This window comes from Callionymus lyra, chromosome 13 (assembly GCF_982586985.1).
Source record: "Callionymus lyra chromosome 13, fCalLyr1.hap1.1, whole genome shotgun sequence".
NCBI classification, from domain to species: domain Eukaryota; kingdom Metazoa; phylum Chordata; class Actinopteri; order Syngnathiformes; family Callionymidae; genus Callionymus; species Callionymus lyra.
Window position 1 is genome coordinate 24,408,974 of NC_141830.1, and position 14,468 is coordinate 24,423,441.

General features: G+C 46.4%; 1 protein-coding gene across 2 annotated transcripts in view; it reads left to right on the forward strand.

Moving 5' to 3' along the window:
* The window catches only part of LOC148067888 (exostosin-1), a 97,349-nt gene extending 85,538 nt beyond the window's left edge, over positions 1-11,811 (forward strand). The window contains exons 6-13 of one of the 2 annotated variants that reach the window (XM_087805008.1): positions 644-763; positions 1,784-1,916; positions 2,349-2,467; positions 2,565-2,660; positions 4,474-4,563; positions 7,272-7,432; positions 7,499-7,670; positions 10,712-11,133. In XM_087805008.1, coding sequence (XP_087661134.1) covers positions 644-763; positions 1,784-1,916; positions 2,349-2,467; positions 2,565-2,660; positions 4,474-4,563; positions 7,272-7,432; positions 7,499-7,670; positions 10,712-10,729 — 909 coding nt within the window. In that variant the 3' untranslated portion in view covers positions 10,730-11,133. Of the gene's footprint in view, positions 1-643; positions 764-1,783; positions 1,917-2,348; positions 2,468-2,564; positions 2,661-4,473; positions 4,564-7,271; positions 7,433-7,498; positions 7,671-10,711; positions 11,134-11,159 lie in introns of those variants that run through there. The other variant, XM_087805007.1, reaches the window with a different exon arrangement.
* Positions 11,812-14,468: the final 2,657 nt, after the last annotated feature.

A 14,468-nucleotide genomic window follows, 5' to 3' on the forward strand; every position in this document is an offset into this window, starting at 1 on the left:
TTGACACAATCACGCAAACACACACGCAAACACACATTCACACTCACAAACCCAGATACACACAAACACACATTCACAACTCACGAACACACACACAGAGATGCACGCAAACACACATTCACACTCACGAACACACATTGACACAATCACGCAAACACACACGCAAACACACATTCACACTCACAAACCCAGATACACACAAACACACATTCACAACTCACGAACACACACACAGAGATGCACGCAAACACACATTCACACTCACAAACACAAACACACAGATGCACGCAAACACACACTCACTAACACACACACGCAGATGCATGCAAACACACACTCACTAACACACACACACAGATGCACGCAAACACACACTCAGGAACACACACACACAGATGCACGCAAACACACACTTACTAACACACACACACAGATGCAAGCAAACACACACTCAGGAACACACACAAGAATAAACTGAGGTGGAAAAGGGAGGAATGCTCTGCGGAGGAGAGATCAGGAGGATTGAGGGAGACAACACAAAGTGTTTGAGTCAATAGAACGAAATACAAGAGAAAACAAAAGGAATGAAAAGAAGGTCAAATGATTGTAGAAGATTCTATGAACTCGTTCTATCTTCGGTCAGATTCCCTCCATCACTCGCTGGGTGAGTCCAGAGAAGATCTCTGTGCTCAGGCAGCAAACTCAGTTCCTCTGGGACGCCTACTTCTCCTCCGTCGACAAGATCGTCTCCACCACGCTGGAGGTCAGCAGCTTCCTTCTCTTCTTCTCCTCTTCCATCCTCCTTCTCTCCCTTGTTCTCTCCTTCCTTCCCTCCCTTGTTCCCTCCTTCCTCCCCTCCCTTGTTCTCTCCTTCCTTCCCTCCCTTGTTCCCTCCTTCCTCCCCTCCCTTTTTTCCTCCTTCCTTCCCTCCCTTGTTCCCTCCTTCCTCCCCTCCCTTGTTCTCTCCTTCCTTCCCTCCCTTGTTCCCTCCTTCCTCCCCTCCCTTGTTCTCTCCTTCCTCCCCTCCCTTATTCCCTCCAACGTCCCCTACCTTGTTCCCTCCTTCCTTCCCTTCCTTGTTCCCTCCTTCCTTCCCTCCCTTTTCCTTTTTTTCTTCCCTGCTCTATCTGTCCTTCATTCCCCTCTTTCTTCTATTTTTCATCCTTTCCCACTTTATGACATTCCTTCTCTCCTCTTTCTTCTCTCCTCCCTCCTCCCTCCTCCTTCTCTCCTGAATCCCCTCTTACATTCCTCTATCCTTCCTTTCTTCCACTTCTAGACCAGTTTCCTCTCTTCCTTCTCTTCTTCATTGACTCTTTGTTTTATCTTCCTTAACTCCTTATATTCCTCCCTTTCTTCTTTTTCTACCCTATTTCCTTCTCTCCTTCATTGTCACTTTCTTATCTCCTACCTTCTTTTATCTCTATTCCTTTGCTTTTTTGTCCCTTCTTCTTCCACTCTTACTTTTTCTAAAATGTCCGTCCTTTATTCAATCTTTTCTTCTCTCTAACGTCTGTCCTTCATTACTTTTTATCTTCAATCATTAATCCCCCCCTTCTGTAACTCCTTTCTTCCTCCTTCTCTCCAACCTTTCTATACTTTCAACTCTACTTTATCAGTTGTCTCCTTTCATTTCTCATATATTTTCTTCCTTCTCTTTTTCCCTTCTTTGCACCCATGGTCTCACTTTGCTTCTTTCTCTCGTTCTCTCTATCCCTACTTCATTCTCCACAACTCCTCCTCAACCACGGCCTTTTCTCGTCTTATTGAGGTTTGTCTTCAGGTCCTGCAGGACCGTGTGGACGCTCACCGGTCCAGGAGCCGGCTCATGTGGAACCTCCTGCCCGGTGGTCTCTATGCACTCCCCCAGTTCTCCACCGACCTCACGCAGTTCCCTTTCTACTACGCAGCCCTCGGTGAGTCCGGACTGCCCGGCCTGGACCGAGTCCTCCAGAAGAAGTACTTGTTGTAACAGACATTACTAGAGCTGTGTGATCGTATCCAAACGTGTGTGTCCATGAGTCACAAGAGAAGGTTCCCTGAACGTTAATCAACCACACGACTCCAACACTCCGGCATGTTTCTCCTCCGTCAGCGCCGTGATGTTAATAAATAGATGAATTATGACACCAAAGTTCCGGACGCTCGTTCATCACGATCTGCCCACGCGAAGCGAATATTGGTAAACGAAAGTGTAGAGACGACGGCGCGCTCAGGTGAGTCGCGGGTTTATTTCCTGTCAGGATGAGGAATGAAGGTCCAGCTGCCCGTGATGCAGAGTGTGTGTGTCACGTGTGTGTGTCACGTGTGTGTGTGTCATGTGTGTGTGTGTGTGTGTGTGTGTCCAGGTAAGCGACCGCAGCAGCAGTTCACGGCCGTGGTCCACCTGCTGACCCCCCTGCAGACGCAGATCTCCCCAGTGCTGAAGCTCGTCATCGCTGTAGCCAAGTCCAAGTTCTGTGCACAGGTCAGTCTCTCTGGGACCAAATCGGAGCTAAAGGATTTAAATCTCCGAGGATTTTGAGGAGCTGAGCTGTGTTTTTGCACTTTGTTTGTGTCTCCAGATTGTGGTTCTCTGTAGCGTGGACAAGCCTTTACCTCCCCAGAACAACTGGCCCCCCACCAGCGTGCCTCTCACCGTCGTCCAGGGACACAGCAAGGTAACACGGGCCCCCGATGCGGAAATCCAGCGTCTTCTTCTTTGCTAGGAAAATAAATATTGTGACTCCATTTTTATCGAGTATCACAGTTCTGCCTTTATGTTATCAATAATATGTGGTTCCTCAATAGGACAGCGGGAGACAGTAACTTTCTGGAACTCACCTGATGATAAATCTTTCAAAATATTTGGGGATCCAGATGGTAATTCAGAGCAACTTATTTTTTTCAGCATTTCCTGAAAATTAAAATCTTTTAATTAATTTTCCATGTCATTAAAATTTCACATTTCTGAAGAAGGAAAAAACACATTATCGAGGCATTTGGAGAAATATTGAAACAAGCGCTCAAGTAGTTTATTTCCACCAGATGTTCCGGTTGAATAACATGCATGTGTGTGTCTGTGTGCGACTAAAAAATGAGACACACCTATACAAAAAAAGAAATATACAATATTTGCACTTTTTTTGGGTTTTTTTTCTGTTTCTGTTTCAATTCATTAATTCGATTATTTGATTGGTTTGTTAGGTTTTTTCAATATTCTTATGTAAAGCTCATATTGTGCTGTCTTTGTTTGTGGAAAAAAAATAAAGTTGTACAAAAATGACATAAACACTGAAGGTAAGTCGATGATTCTCTGATTGCACCAATCAGAAACCAGATACTATGGTGATGATGAAAAGAGGCAAAACACTTTCACATTAGATTAAGGTACATTTCTGCCACTTTAATCAGCCATTTTGATGTTCTACTAAAGTTAGACCCGCATCCAATTGACCAGCTTTTTCAGGTTCAACGTTGCCGACGACATGAGGCTGTTTTATCGAAACAAATCGCATTTGTAGGACATTAAGAGGACCTGGTCGAGTGGAGAAAGTTGAAGGAAGAACACAGAAACAGAAAGAGAAAGTCTTGGGAACTAGCAATGGTGTCCGGTGTCTTCCCGTCCAGGAGCTCCCTCACATCTTAGCGACAGGTTTTCCTGCTGATGCAGGTGACGTTTCTCAGATCACAGACACAGGTTCGATTCTCGTGTTGTGTCTCAAATCGCATACTTCTCTTAGTATACTAGAAGTTAGTATGCATCAGGATAGTTAACGTACTAACTAGTACGCAAATTTTCAACAGATAGTATGTCTCAAATCAAATACTGCCGCTACACACTAACCAGAAATGACGCGACAGCTTCTTCTTCTACTACTATTTAACGATGATTTCAACCAATTGTTGGAACGCTATTGACACCTGCTGGCAGCACGTTTTGCAAGTTTGGAAGAAGAAATAAAGAAAAGATATGAGAATCGAAATATTCTCGAGATTTTTAAGCTGGTATCAGCACGGCTTCTACTGCTGCTGAAAATGCACCTGTAAGTATATGAATATATATGCATATATACAGTATATGACGTAACTTCCGTTTACAACGTCACTAAGTTGGAGCCGTTTAGGGTAGATAGTGTCCATCGAACCATATTCAATTTTGTGGGCGTTTTAGTGACAATTTAGTGTGTATGGCTCACTAAATTTCGCATACTAAAAATTGAGACGCACTTACGCACTAAAAATACTAACTTTGAGTACGCTAGTATGCGATTTGAGACACAGCATCGGTGTGTGCCGGAGAACTGTGAACGGTCGTCGTGGAGTCACAGTTAACTGATTCAAGCAGTAATTGGAAGTCGATAAGCTCGTTAGTGGCTCTCGTTAGACTAATGAAGAAGGTCCTGCCAGGCCACGCCATCAGCCAGACGGCTAACCCGTGTGTGTGTGTGTGTGTGTGTGTGTGTGTGTGTGTGTGTGTCCGTCCGTCCACAGGCGATGAGCAGTCGTTTCATTCACCAGGACGTCATCAAAACAGACGCCGTCCTCAGTCTTGATGAAGACGCTGTCCTCTCGACCAACGAGGTGAGGATGACCCTGACAGACCAGGGGCGTAGGACGTAATCTCACGAGGGGCTAAAATGTTTTAACTGTAGACGTCAATAATCTCTGTTGCATACAACTTTAAAGGTCACGAAATTAACATGATTCTACTTTAAGCAAACCGTCTGGCAGGCCTCGTAAAACAACCTTGACTAACACGCATGAATAATCAAAGTCACATGATCGATGTAGACTTTTAAAACCATTTACAGCAACAACTGTTCAGTGCTAGACTTTTTTTTTCTACCGACTATTTATGCCAGTTGACAGGTCATAGTAAAACTCGTCTTGTAACTAAAATAAAAACAACATTCTGACTCCATAAATACGCTACGATTCGCTCCAAAATAGCAATCTCTTCATCTGGTTCCCTCTCAGTGAACCCATCAACGCAGCTAACGCGTAGTCTCCTTAGATTTTCGACATCATGTTGTTGACGTAAATCATACAAACGTTTTAAATTTAAGAGTTAATTAAAGTCGTAGGAAAATTCTTTATTACGAGATTAAAGTCGTAGGAAAATACTTAATTACGAGATTAAAGTCATACAAAACACTTTATTACGAGATTAAGGTCGTAGGAAAATACTTTATTACGAGATTAAAGTCGTACAAAATACTTTTTTACGAAATGAAAGTCGTTTGATTACGCGATTTAAGTCCGGAAAATACTTTATTACGAGGTTGAAGTCGTAGGAAAATACTTCATTATGAGATTAAAGTTGTACAAAATACTTTATTACGAGATGAAATTCTTACGAAATACTTACTTACTTATAAAGTACTTAATTACGAGATTAAAGTCGTACAAAATACTTAATTATGAGATTAAAGTCATACAAAGTACTTTATTACGAGATTAAGGTCGTAGGAAAATACATAATTACGAGATTAAAGTCGTACAAAATACTTAATTACGAGATTAAAGTCGTACAAAATACTTTATAATGAGATTAAAGTCGTACACAATACTTTATTACGAGATAGGAGGGAAAATACATTTCGTTCACATTATACAAAAGGTCTGTTTCTTCGTTGTTTTCTGTAAAAGTCTCCAGTTTCAACGACGTCTGTGCGAAGAAAGTCTAGCAGCCGATCTAAAGCTTTAGTTCCGTCATGTGGCGTCGCCTCCTTGTTTCAATGCTAATTCCTGCAGATGTGAAACGGATGATGAGTCCTGACGAGGCCGAGAGGTCTCGTTTATCTTAACACCCGCCAATGCTTTATCGATCGGAACGAGTCGTCGTTCACCTTCTCTACGCTAACGGGATCACAATTACGCTTTATGGCTCCATAATTCCGTGCAGCGCCGCAGCAGAGGGTCGCGAGGTTTTACGAGCTCGTGAACGATTTTAAGTACGATGAAGAAGAAGATGTTTCAGGGGGAGACTTTGTTGTGCTCACTCGCCCGTCACTGTAATCGCTTCTTCTACACAGGATGATGGAGATGAAATATGCCGAATGGGTTCAAAGTCCTGTTCAAGAGAGGGTTTAGGGTTTTTTTTTTCTTTACGATAGGGGCTTTAAAAGAACGACCACGAGTTTTATTATCACTTTTTCCAGATCATTAAATGTTTGATTCGTCCACGCCAAGAATTTAGACACGAACAGCGGAGGATACTTTGGTGCTGCATAACATTATGACCATCTGCCTCCACGTGTTTTAATGGAGATAAGATTGCATCTCTGTTGAAGTGTTTCCTGTCGCCAGTGGTCAGTTATTGTTAAAAGTGTGGCACGTTAGTCAGGACTTAGGATGGTTTGAGGATGGACTGATGGAATTTTTGTATATGTGTGATATTGAAAAATATAGAACAATAAAAACAAAAAAACATAGAAAACAGGATATAACGATAGAGTATGAAATGACATATGACATAGAATAATATGGAATGACGTAGAACTATATAGATAGATTAGATAAACTTTATTAATCCCTCTGAATTAGTTATATTCATGTACACACACACCTACACACGCACACACATACAGAGGGAGAGAGAGTGAACCGAACAAACTGAAATGTCAGACCTATTTTAGTTTATTAAGTGTATTAAGTCGGATTAAGAAAGTAAAGAATCCTGATTTATGACTGACTGTACACACACACACACACACACACACACACACACACTTAAAGACACACACACACTAATGAATATTTAGACCCCAAACTCCTTCAAGCGAAATTATATCTGCATCATATTAATACTCTGGCTGGTGATATCTAACACATCTTAGATAAGTGCGTGAGTGCGTGCGTGCATGCGTGCGTGCGTGCGTGCGTGCGTGTGTGTGTGCGTGTGTGTGTGTGTGTGCGTGCGTGCGTGTGTTTGTCTCACTGGCACCTCTGTTTATCTAAAACTGAGAGCGAACACTTCCACCTTTCTCCGAAGCTAAAAGTCGCTTCGTGGTAATTCCTCACACATTCTGTGACAGAAGCCGTGAGGTTCCTCTTCGTCTGCTACACACACACACACACACACACACACCACCTCTATTTCCAATTCTGGTTATTAATTAATTAATTAATACTTGTGTATGTCTGAAAGGTTTGGATTTTTTTCAGAGTAATCTGTTCTTTCTAGAGTTATAGACGAAAATGTTTTTTCATTTTAATGTAGTCATTGGAGCTCAGCTGTCTTCATCTACAATGCCACCAGTAGTTGTAACGTATTGGCTCAACTACAGGTGGACTTCGCCTTCATCGTGTGGCAGAGTTTCCCAGAGCGGATCGTAGGCTACCCGGCCAGGAGCCACTACTGGGACGCCTCCAGGTCCCGCTGGGGTTACACGTCCAAGTGGACCAACGACTACTCCATGGTCCTGACCGGCGCTGCCTTCTACCACCGGTACTACCAGAGCCTGCCGTTCCCATCAGACGCCATCTTTTTTTCTCATCGAAAAAGCCCTTTCAGGTACTACCACTTCCTGTTCAGCCACTACATCCCGGCCAGCCTCAGGACCGAGGTGGACCGGCAGGACAACTGCGAGGACATCCTCATGAACTTCCTGGTGTCGGCCGTCACCAAGCTGCCGCCCATCAAGGTCACACAGAAGAAGCAGTACAAGGAAACCATGATGATGCAGGTGCGTTCTGGCCGAGGAAGGTCACGGGGGCCTCGGTGAAAGTCATTGTGAAATGTCTGTCGATCACATATTCAGCAGCATTTTATTTCAATTTTTATCTTTTAATTTGTTCATTCTTAATAGATCTCAACATGACGTGGTCATGATGATGCTGTATGCGTGTCGATGGTCTCCATTGGTTCTCGTCTTAAAGTGATTGTTCACCCAAACATTTTCTACTCATGTCGACTAAGAGTTGGGATTATTTTCAGAGTAATCGGTTTCTTTTAAGAGTTATAGACAACAATGTTTGTTCAATTCAATTCAATTCAATTCAATTTTATTTAAAGTGTCTTATCATAACAAAGTTATCTCAGGACACTATACAGTTGAAATAAGACTACAGTTGATTAAGGAAAAATAGATCCCAGCAATTCAACAAAGAGCAAGAAACAAAACACTGTACAGTGAGCTGTACAGTGAGCTATGGCGAGGAAAAACTTCCTTTTAGAAGGCAGAAACCTCGAGCGGAACCAGACTCATTGTTGACGGCCTGCCGCTTTGACCGGCTGGGAGGAAGGATGGGGGGGTAGACAGATGGATAAGGAGAGGAGTGAGGGAGGATATAGTGAGAGAAAAGAGGAGAGTGTAGGAGAGTCCATGGGGGTGCTGGAGAGAACTCGGGATCTGATGACGTGGTGAAGATCCTGGATCAGCAGCAGCTCTGGAGGTGGATCCCTGGGGCTCCGGGAGAGAAATAAAAAGGTGTGGGTTTGGGACAAATGTATACAATACACAGGTATACAGACTCCGGTGACGGGTGAAGATATATAGAGGGGAGGGGGGGGGGGGGGAGGTTGAAATAGCCAGGCCAGAGGGCACATACCTAGCACAGCAGGATCCAGACACGGGGGCCCAAGCCGCAGCAGGAACCCGCGGGAGACCAGGACCCGGCAGGCGAGATAACCACCAGAGCCAAGCCCGACCCCAAACACCAGCGAGAAGGCAGACCACCACCGGGGGGGGCCCCGGCGGCGCGAGAGGGCAAGCACAGGCGAGGACGGCCGAGGAAGCAAAGAGGGGGAGGCACCAGGCGCAGGCACGGAGGCAGAGGGGCCAAGGGCCCACACTCCAAGGGACAGCCAGAAAAAACAGTCAGGGGATAGAGCTCCGGGGCCAGGCAGGGCCACGGAAGACCCCCAGACCGTCAGGCCGCCACCAAGTCCATAGCAGGGGACCGCGAGAGGACAAGCCAAGGAGACAGGGATCCACCACAGCAGCGGCAGCGGAGCCCCCCCCAATACCCTGCGGACACGGCCAGTAGCCGGGTCGAGTGCCACCGCATGAGCCCAGAGGAACAATGGCCAGGCACCGGCTCAGGTCCTCCGGTGAGAGTCCCCCGGGTCACAGGGGGGCCACGGTTGTGCGGGCAGGGCGGGGGTAGTGGGGCTGCAGCCGTCCGGGAACGGCCCCCAATCTTCAAACTGTAGACCGTCCCCAACAGCCACAGCCCACCTCCCCCATGTCATGAGGGAAGTTGGGGGGCCAGCAGTATTTCATGGGCGGTCCACAGTCTCTACGGTAACATGGGTCCGACCAATGCCTCCGCCGTCCCCCCAACATGGCCCCGCCCAGTGTGGCCCCCCCCACCCGGGAAGCCCCCGAAAGACCGACCAACCCGGCCACGCACCCCCAGGACCAAGGGCGACAGACTCCCCGACCACAGCACATGCCACACAGGGCGGGTAGAGACCACAGACACCGCTGCAGCAGACACCCACCCCAAGACAGGCCCCAACAGCCCCCCACCACAGACCACCAGGTGAAGCCATCGGGGCCGGATGGCCATCCAGAACACCCGGCCAGCCCCAGCCCCACCCCTAACGGTTCACCCGCCAACTCCGTCAGCCGGACCAGCAACCCCCCAGCCCCAGCACCGCCCCCAACGCAACCCCCCGTCCACCACCCCCAACCACCCCCGCCAGCACCAACCCCCGCACACCACCAAAGACCCCCCGGAAGCGGGCCACCCCCACGCCAGCACACGGGGCCATCGCGGCACCAGCGGTTACCACCACCAGGCCCAAGGCCCCACAGGCCCCACCCGCCGGGCCTCCCACACCCGAATCGGCCAAGCCAGAACGGCCCCGGCTTATTTGTTCATTTTAATGTAGCGACAACTCCTCACGTTGAGGCCTCAATACAAGAGGGACGTAACAGACGAGCAGTACCGTATTTTCCGCACTATAAGATGCACTTAAAAGCCTTTAATTTTCTCAAAAATCGACAGTGCACCTTATAACCGGAGCGCCTTATATATGAACATTAACTGGTGGGTGAACTTTCATGACTCTGCGCCGACAGAGCCGATTACGTCATTGCGCCATCACGAGGTGGGATTTACGATGCGCGTCACATCATGGCGGAGGTCTATGGAGTGATATTAATGCCACCGGTTTGAGCGAGTGTGTCTTGGTTGTTGTACACTCTGCTGCGCGCTCAACCAGTCATACACGTGCGTTCAACATGTCATACAAGCGCGGTCTAGCCGTCATACACGCGCTCAACTTCACTGCGGACAACATTTGTCTGCTCACAACACCAGTCTCGCGCACTTCTGCTTGAAGCCTTTTAAACTTCATTTGAACATCGTTACCATGGGAGGGAACGGAGTTGTCAGAACACTTAATAAACTGACTGTTTTGTTGACATTACTTTATCTAGTGGATGCATAACGCAACCCCAGTCAAACGTTTGCGCCTTATAATCCGGTGCGCCCTTTTTATGAAAACAGTTCTAAAATAGGCCATTTGTTGAAGGTGAGCCTTACAATCCGGTGCGCCTAATAGTGAGGAAAATACGGTACTTGGATGTATCTTTTTGGATGAAGATGAAGACAAGTGAGCTCCAGTCGCTACATAAAAATTAACAAACATTTTTTTCTAACTCTAAAAAGAACAGATTACTCTACATCAGTGTGAGTAGAGAATGAGTGTATTTTTGGGTGAACTATCACTTTTAAGTCTCCTTTGGGAACGTGATGGAAATCTTTGGTCCTCCAGAGACGACATCATCGATGACATCACGTCAGGAGACCCAGAGTCATCATCTGCAGGGGCCGATGACATCACCGCTGTGCGTCCCCCCCCTGGGGATGATGTCATCGTGAAAGTGGCCCGTCTGATGAATTGTACAGCAGTGTGTGTGTGTCAGGTCGTGAATTATGACTTGACCACAGGCCGGACGATGACTCTGCAGTTTCAAGTCAGTGATGAATGAGTTCATCCTGAAGTCCGGTGGCACTCGCTCACTCACTCGCTCACTCGCTCGCCCACTCACTCACTCACTCACTCACTCACTCACTCACTCACTCACTCACTCACTCACTCACTCACTCACTCACTCACTCACTCACGGCGACCGTGTTCTTCTGACTCACACTTTCTTGACAAAATCGAATGACCGTCTCCCTCCTCTTTCTCTCGCCCGTGTCCCTTCCTGGCCGTCCAGGGGTCGCGGGCGTCCCGCTGGGCCGACCCGGACCACTTCGCCCAGCGCCAGACCTGCATGAACGTCTTCACGCACTGGCTGGGCTTCATGCCGCTGCAGCGTTCACAGATGAGACTGGACCCGCTGCTGTTCCGGGACCAGGTATCCATCCTGAGGAAGAAGTACCGAGACATCGAGAGGCTGTGAAGGACGCACAACAAAAACAAAAAAATGCACAGTTGCATGACACGTTTTTTTGTATCAAAGACACGCACCAGACCGAACTGTTGTTCTTCGACACGGAGGAAATGGTTGAACTATGATGAACAGAAGATGAAATAGAAAAGATGGAGGACGATCCTGTGACGGAGCTGCTATGATTCATTTGACGACTTGACACTTCTGAGATCATTTAAAACACAAAAACTTCAAAAATCATAATTGAAAATATACAGTATATATTTTATCTTTTGCATAATAATTTGATTATTTTTTAACTTAACATTGACGATATCTCACCAAAAAAGATTGAGAAGTATTTTTTTCTAATAAATAAATGTTACATTTTAAAAAAGGATATTCTAAAGTTTTATTTATTAGTTGTATAAAAGTATATTGAGCTCATGCTGCCACTCATTAGCAAACAATATAAAAATAAAAGACCAGAAGTTGATGGAACGTCTTTTATTTTGTTAGCTATCGACACCAGTTACAGCGACGTACATGCACTTCCGGCTCACGACATTGACAGGTTAAACATGAATGTTTCTGGAACGTGCAGGTGAAGGTTGGATTTTTCCAATTTCAAAATAAAGTCGATGGTTATAAGCCTTTTTCGTCTTCTGTCACGGCTCGAGCTCACGTATGCCTCTAGTGGACAGACGAGGCAACAACCGACGGAAAAGATAAAAATTACTTTCCCTGTTTAACTAAAAAAAAATTTGAATGAAGTCAACAATGACTTGAATGAAACACACACTAACACACCGCTGGAACACAAAGTTAAGTCGCTGTGATGTTGGATTGAGAACTCATGCCGCGGGGGGAGAGGGGGAGGGGCCCAACTTGACTCCCAGGTCAAGGGTCATCAGGTCGTTTCGACTCTTATTCTCAATCGTTTCTCAAAAGTTCCTGCATCTTCACGGCTGATGGCTCAGTCAAGCAGCGCAAGCGTGAATAAACCTCCGTCGCTCTCAGACCTCAGATCATTACTCAGCCCGTTGCATTGATTGGACCGGCGTTGGTTCTGAGGTTATGAAATGGGAAATTGATCCTCTGTGATGGAGGGAAGGAGAGAGAGACAGAGCGAGTACACAGGCAGAGGATTTCCAAAATATTCAAATTGGTCTCCCTCGCTTCGCGCCCTCCACAAATATCCGTGACCAAATGGACTTATAATTGCAGCAGAGCAGGCCCGGAAACCTCGGTGCCGCTTGTTAGTTCCGCCGCATTACAGGCGAGGGTGATGTGAGGAGGAGGTGAGAGAGAGAGGCAAAGTAATTAAGATTTTTTTCTATCTTCTGTTTTTAGACACATTCATATGGTGCACTTAACTGTGTGTGTGTAGGTGTGTGTGTAGGTGTGTGTGTAGGTGCGTCTGTGTGTGTGTAGGTGTGCGTGTGCATGTAGGTGCGTCTGTGTGTGTGTGTGTTTTCAGATTTGTGTCCATATCAGAGTCAAACGCACTGTTAATATCTAGTTTTAACAGGTGGAGTCATTTAGAATAAGTCTCTATATTTGTCATTTAAACAAGGAGTGTCTCAAATCTGCTTTACTGTCTTGTGTCTCCTTAACTGTCTCGTGTCTCCTTAACTGTCTTGTGTCTCCTTTACTGTCTCGTGTCTCCTTAACTGTCTTGTGTCTCCTTAACTGTCTTGTGTCTCCTTGACTATCTTGTGTCTCCTTAACTGTCTTGTGTCTCCTTGACTGTCTCGTGTCTCCTTAACTGTCTCGTGTCTCCTTGACTATCTCGTTTCTCCTTCACTCTCTCGTGTCTCCTTCACTCTCTAGTGTCTCCTCCACTCACTCATGTCTCCTTTACTTTCTCAAGTCTCCTTTACTGTCTCGTGTCTCCTCCACTCTCTCGTGTCTCCTTCACTTACTCGTGTCTCCTCCACTCTCTCGTGTCTCCTTTACTCTTTTGTGTCTCCTTAATTGTCTCGTGTCTCCCTTACTGTCTCATGTCTCCTTCATTCTCTCATGTCTCCTTCACTCTCTAATGTCCCCTTCACTCTCTCGTGTCTCCTTCACTCTCTCGTGTCTCCTTCACTCTCTAGTGTCTCCTTCACTCTCTAGTGTCTCCTCCACTCACTCGTGTCTCCTTTACTTTCTCAAGTCTCCTTTACTGTCTCGTGTCTCCTCCACTCTCTTGTGTCTCATTCACTTACTCGTGTTTCCTCCACTCTCTCGTGTCTCCTTTACTCTTTTGTGTCTCCTTAATTGTCTCGTGTCTCCCTTACTGTCTCATGTCTCCTTCATTCTCTCATGTCTCCTTCACTCTCTAATGTCTCCTTCACTCTCTCGTGTCTCCTTCACTCTCTCGTGTCTCCTTCACTCTCTAGTGTCTCCTCCACTCACTCGTGTCTCCTTTACTTTCTCAAGTCTCCTTTACTGTCTCGTGTCTCCTCCACTCTCTCATGTCTCCTTCACTTACTCGTGTCTCCTCCACTCTCTCGTGTCTCCTTTACTCTTTTGTGTCTCCTTAATTGTCTTGTGTCTCCCTTACTGTCTCATGTCTCCTTCACTCTCTCATGTCTCCTTCACTCTCTCATGTCTCCTCCACTCTCTCGTGTCTCCTTCACTCTCTCGTGTCTCCTTCACTCTCTCGTGTCTCCTCCACTCTCTCATGTCTCCTTCACTTACTCGTGTCTCCTCCACTCTCTCGTGTCTCCTTTACTCTTTTGTGTCTCCTCCACTCTCTCGTGTCTCCTTCACTCTCTAGTGTCTCCTCCACTCACTCGTGTCTCCTTTACTTTCTCAAGTCTCCTTTACTGTCTCGTGTCTCCTCCACTCTCTCATGTCTCCTTCACTTACTCGTGTCTCCTCCACTCTCTCGTGTCTCCTTTACTCTTTTGTGTCTCCTCCACTCTCGCGTGTCTCCTTCACTCTCTAGTGTCTCCTCCACTCACTTGTGTCTCCTTTACTTTCTCAAGTCTCCTTTACTGTCTCGTGTCTCCTCCACTCTCTCATGTCTCCTTCACTTACTCGTGTCTCCTCCACTCTTTCGTGTCTCCTTTACTCTTTTGTGTCTCCTTAATTGTCTTGTGTCTCCCTTACTGTCTCATGTCTCCTTCACTCTCTCATGTCTCCTTCACTCTCTAATGTCTCCTT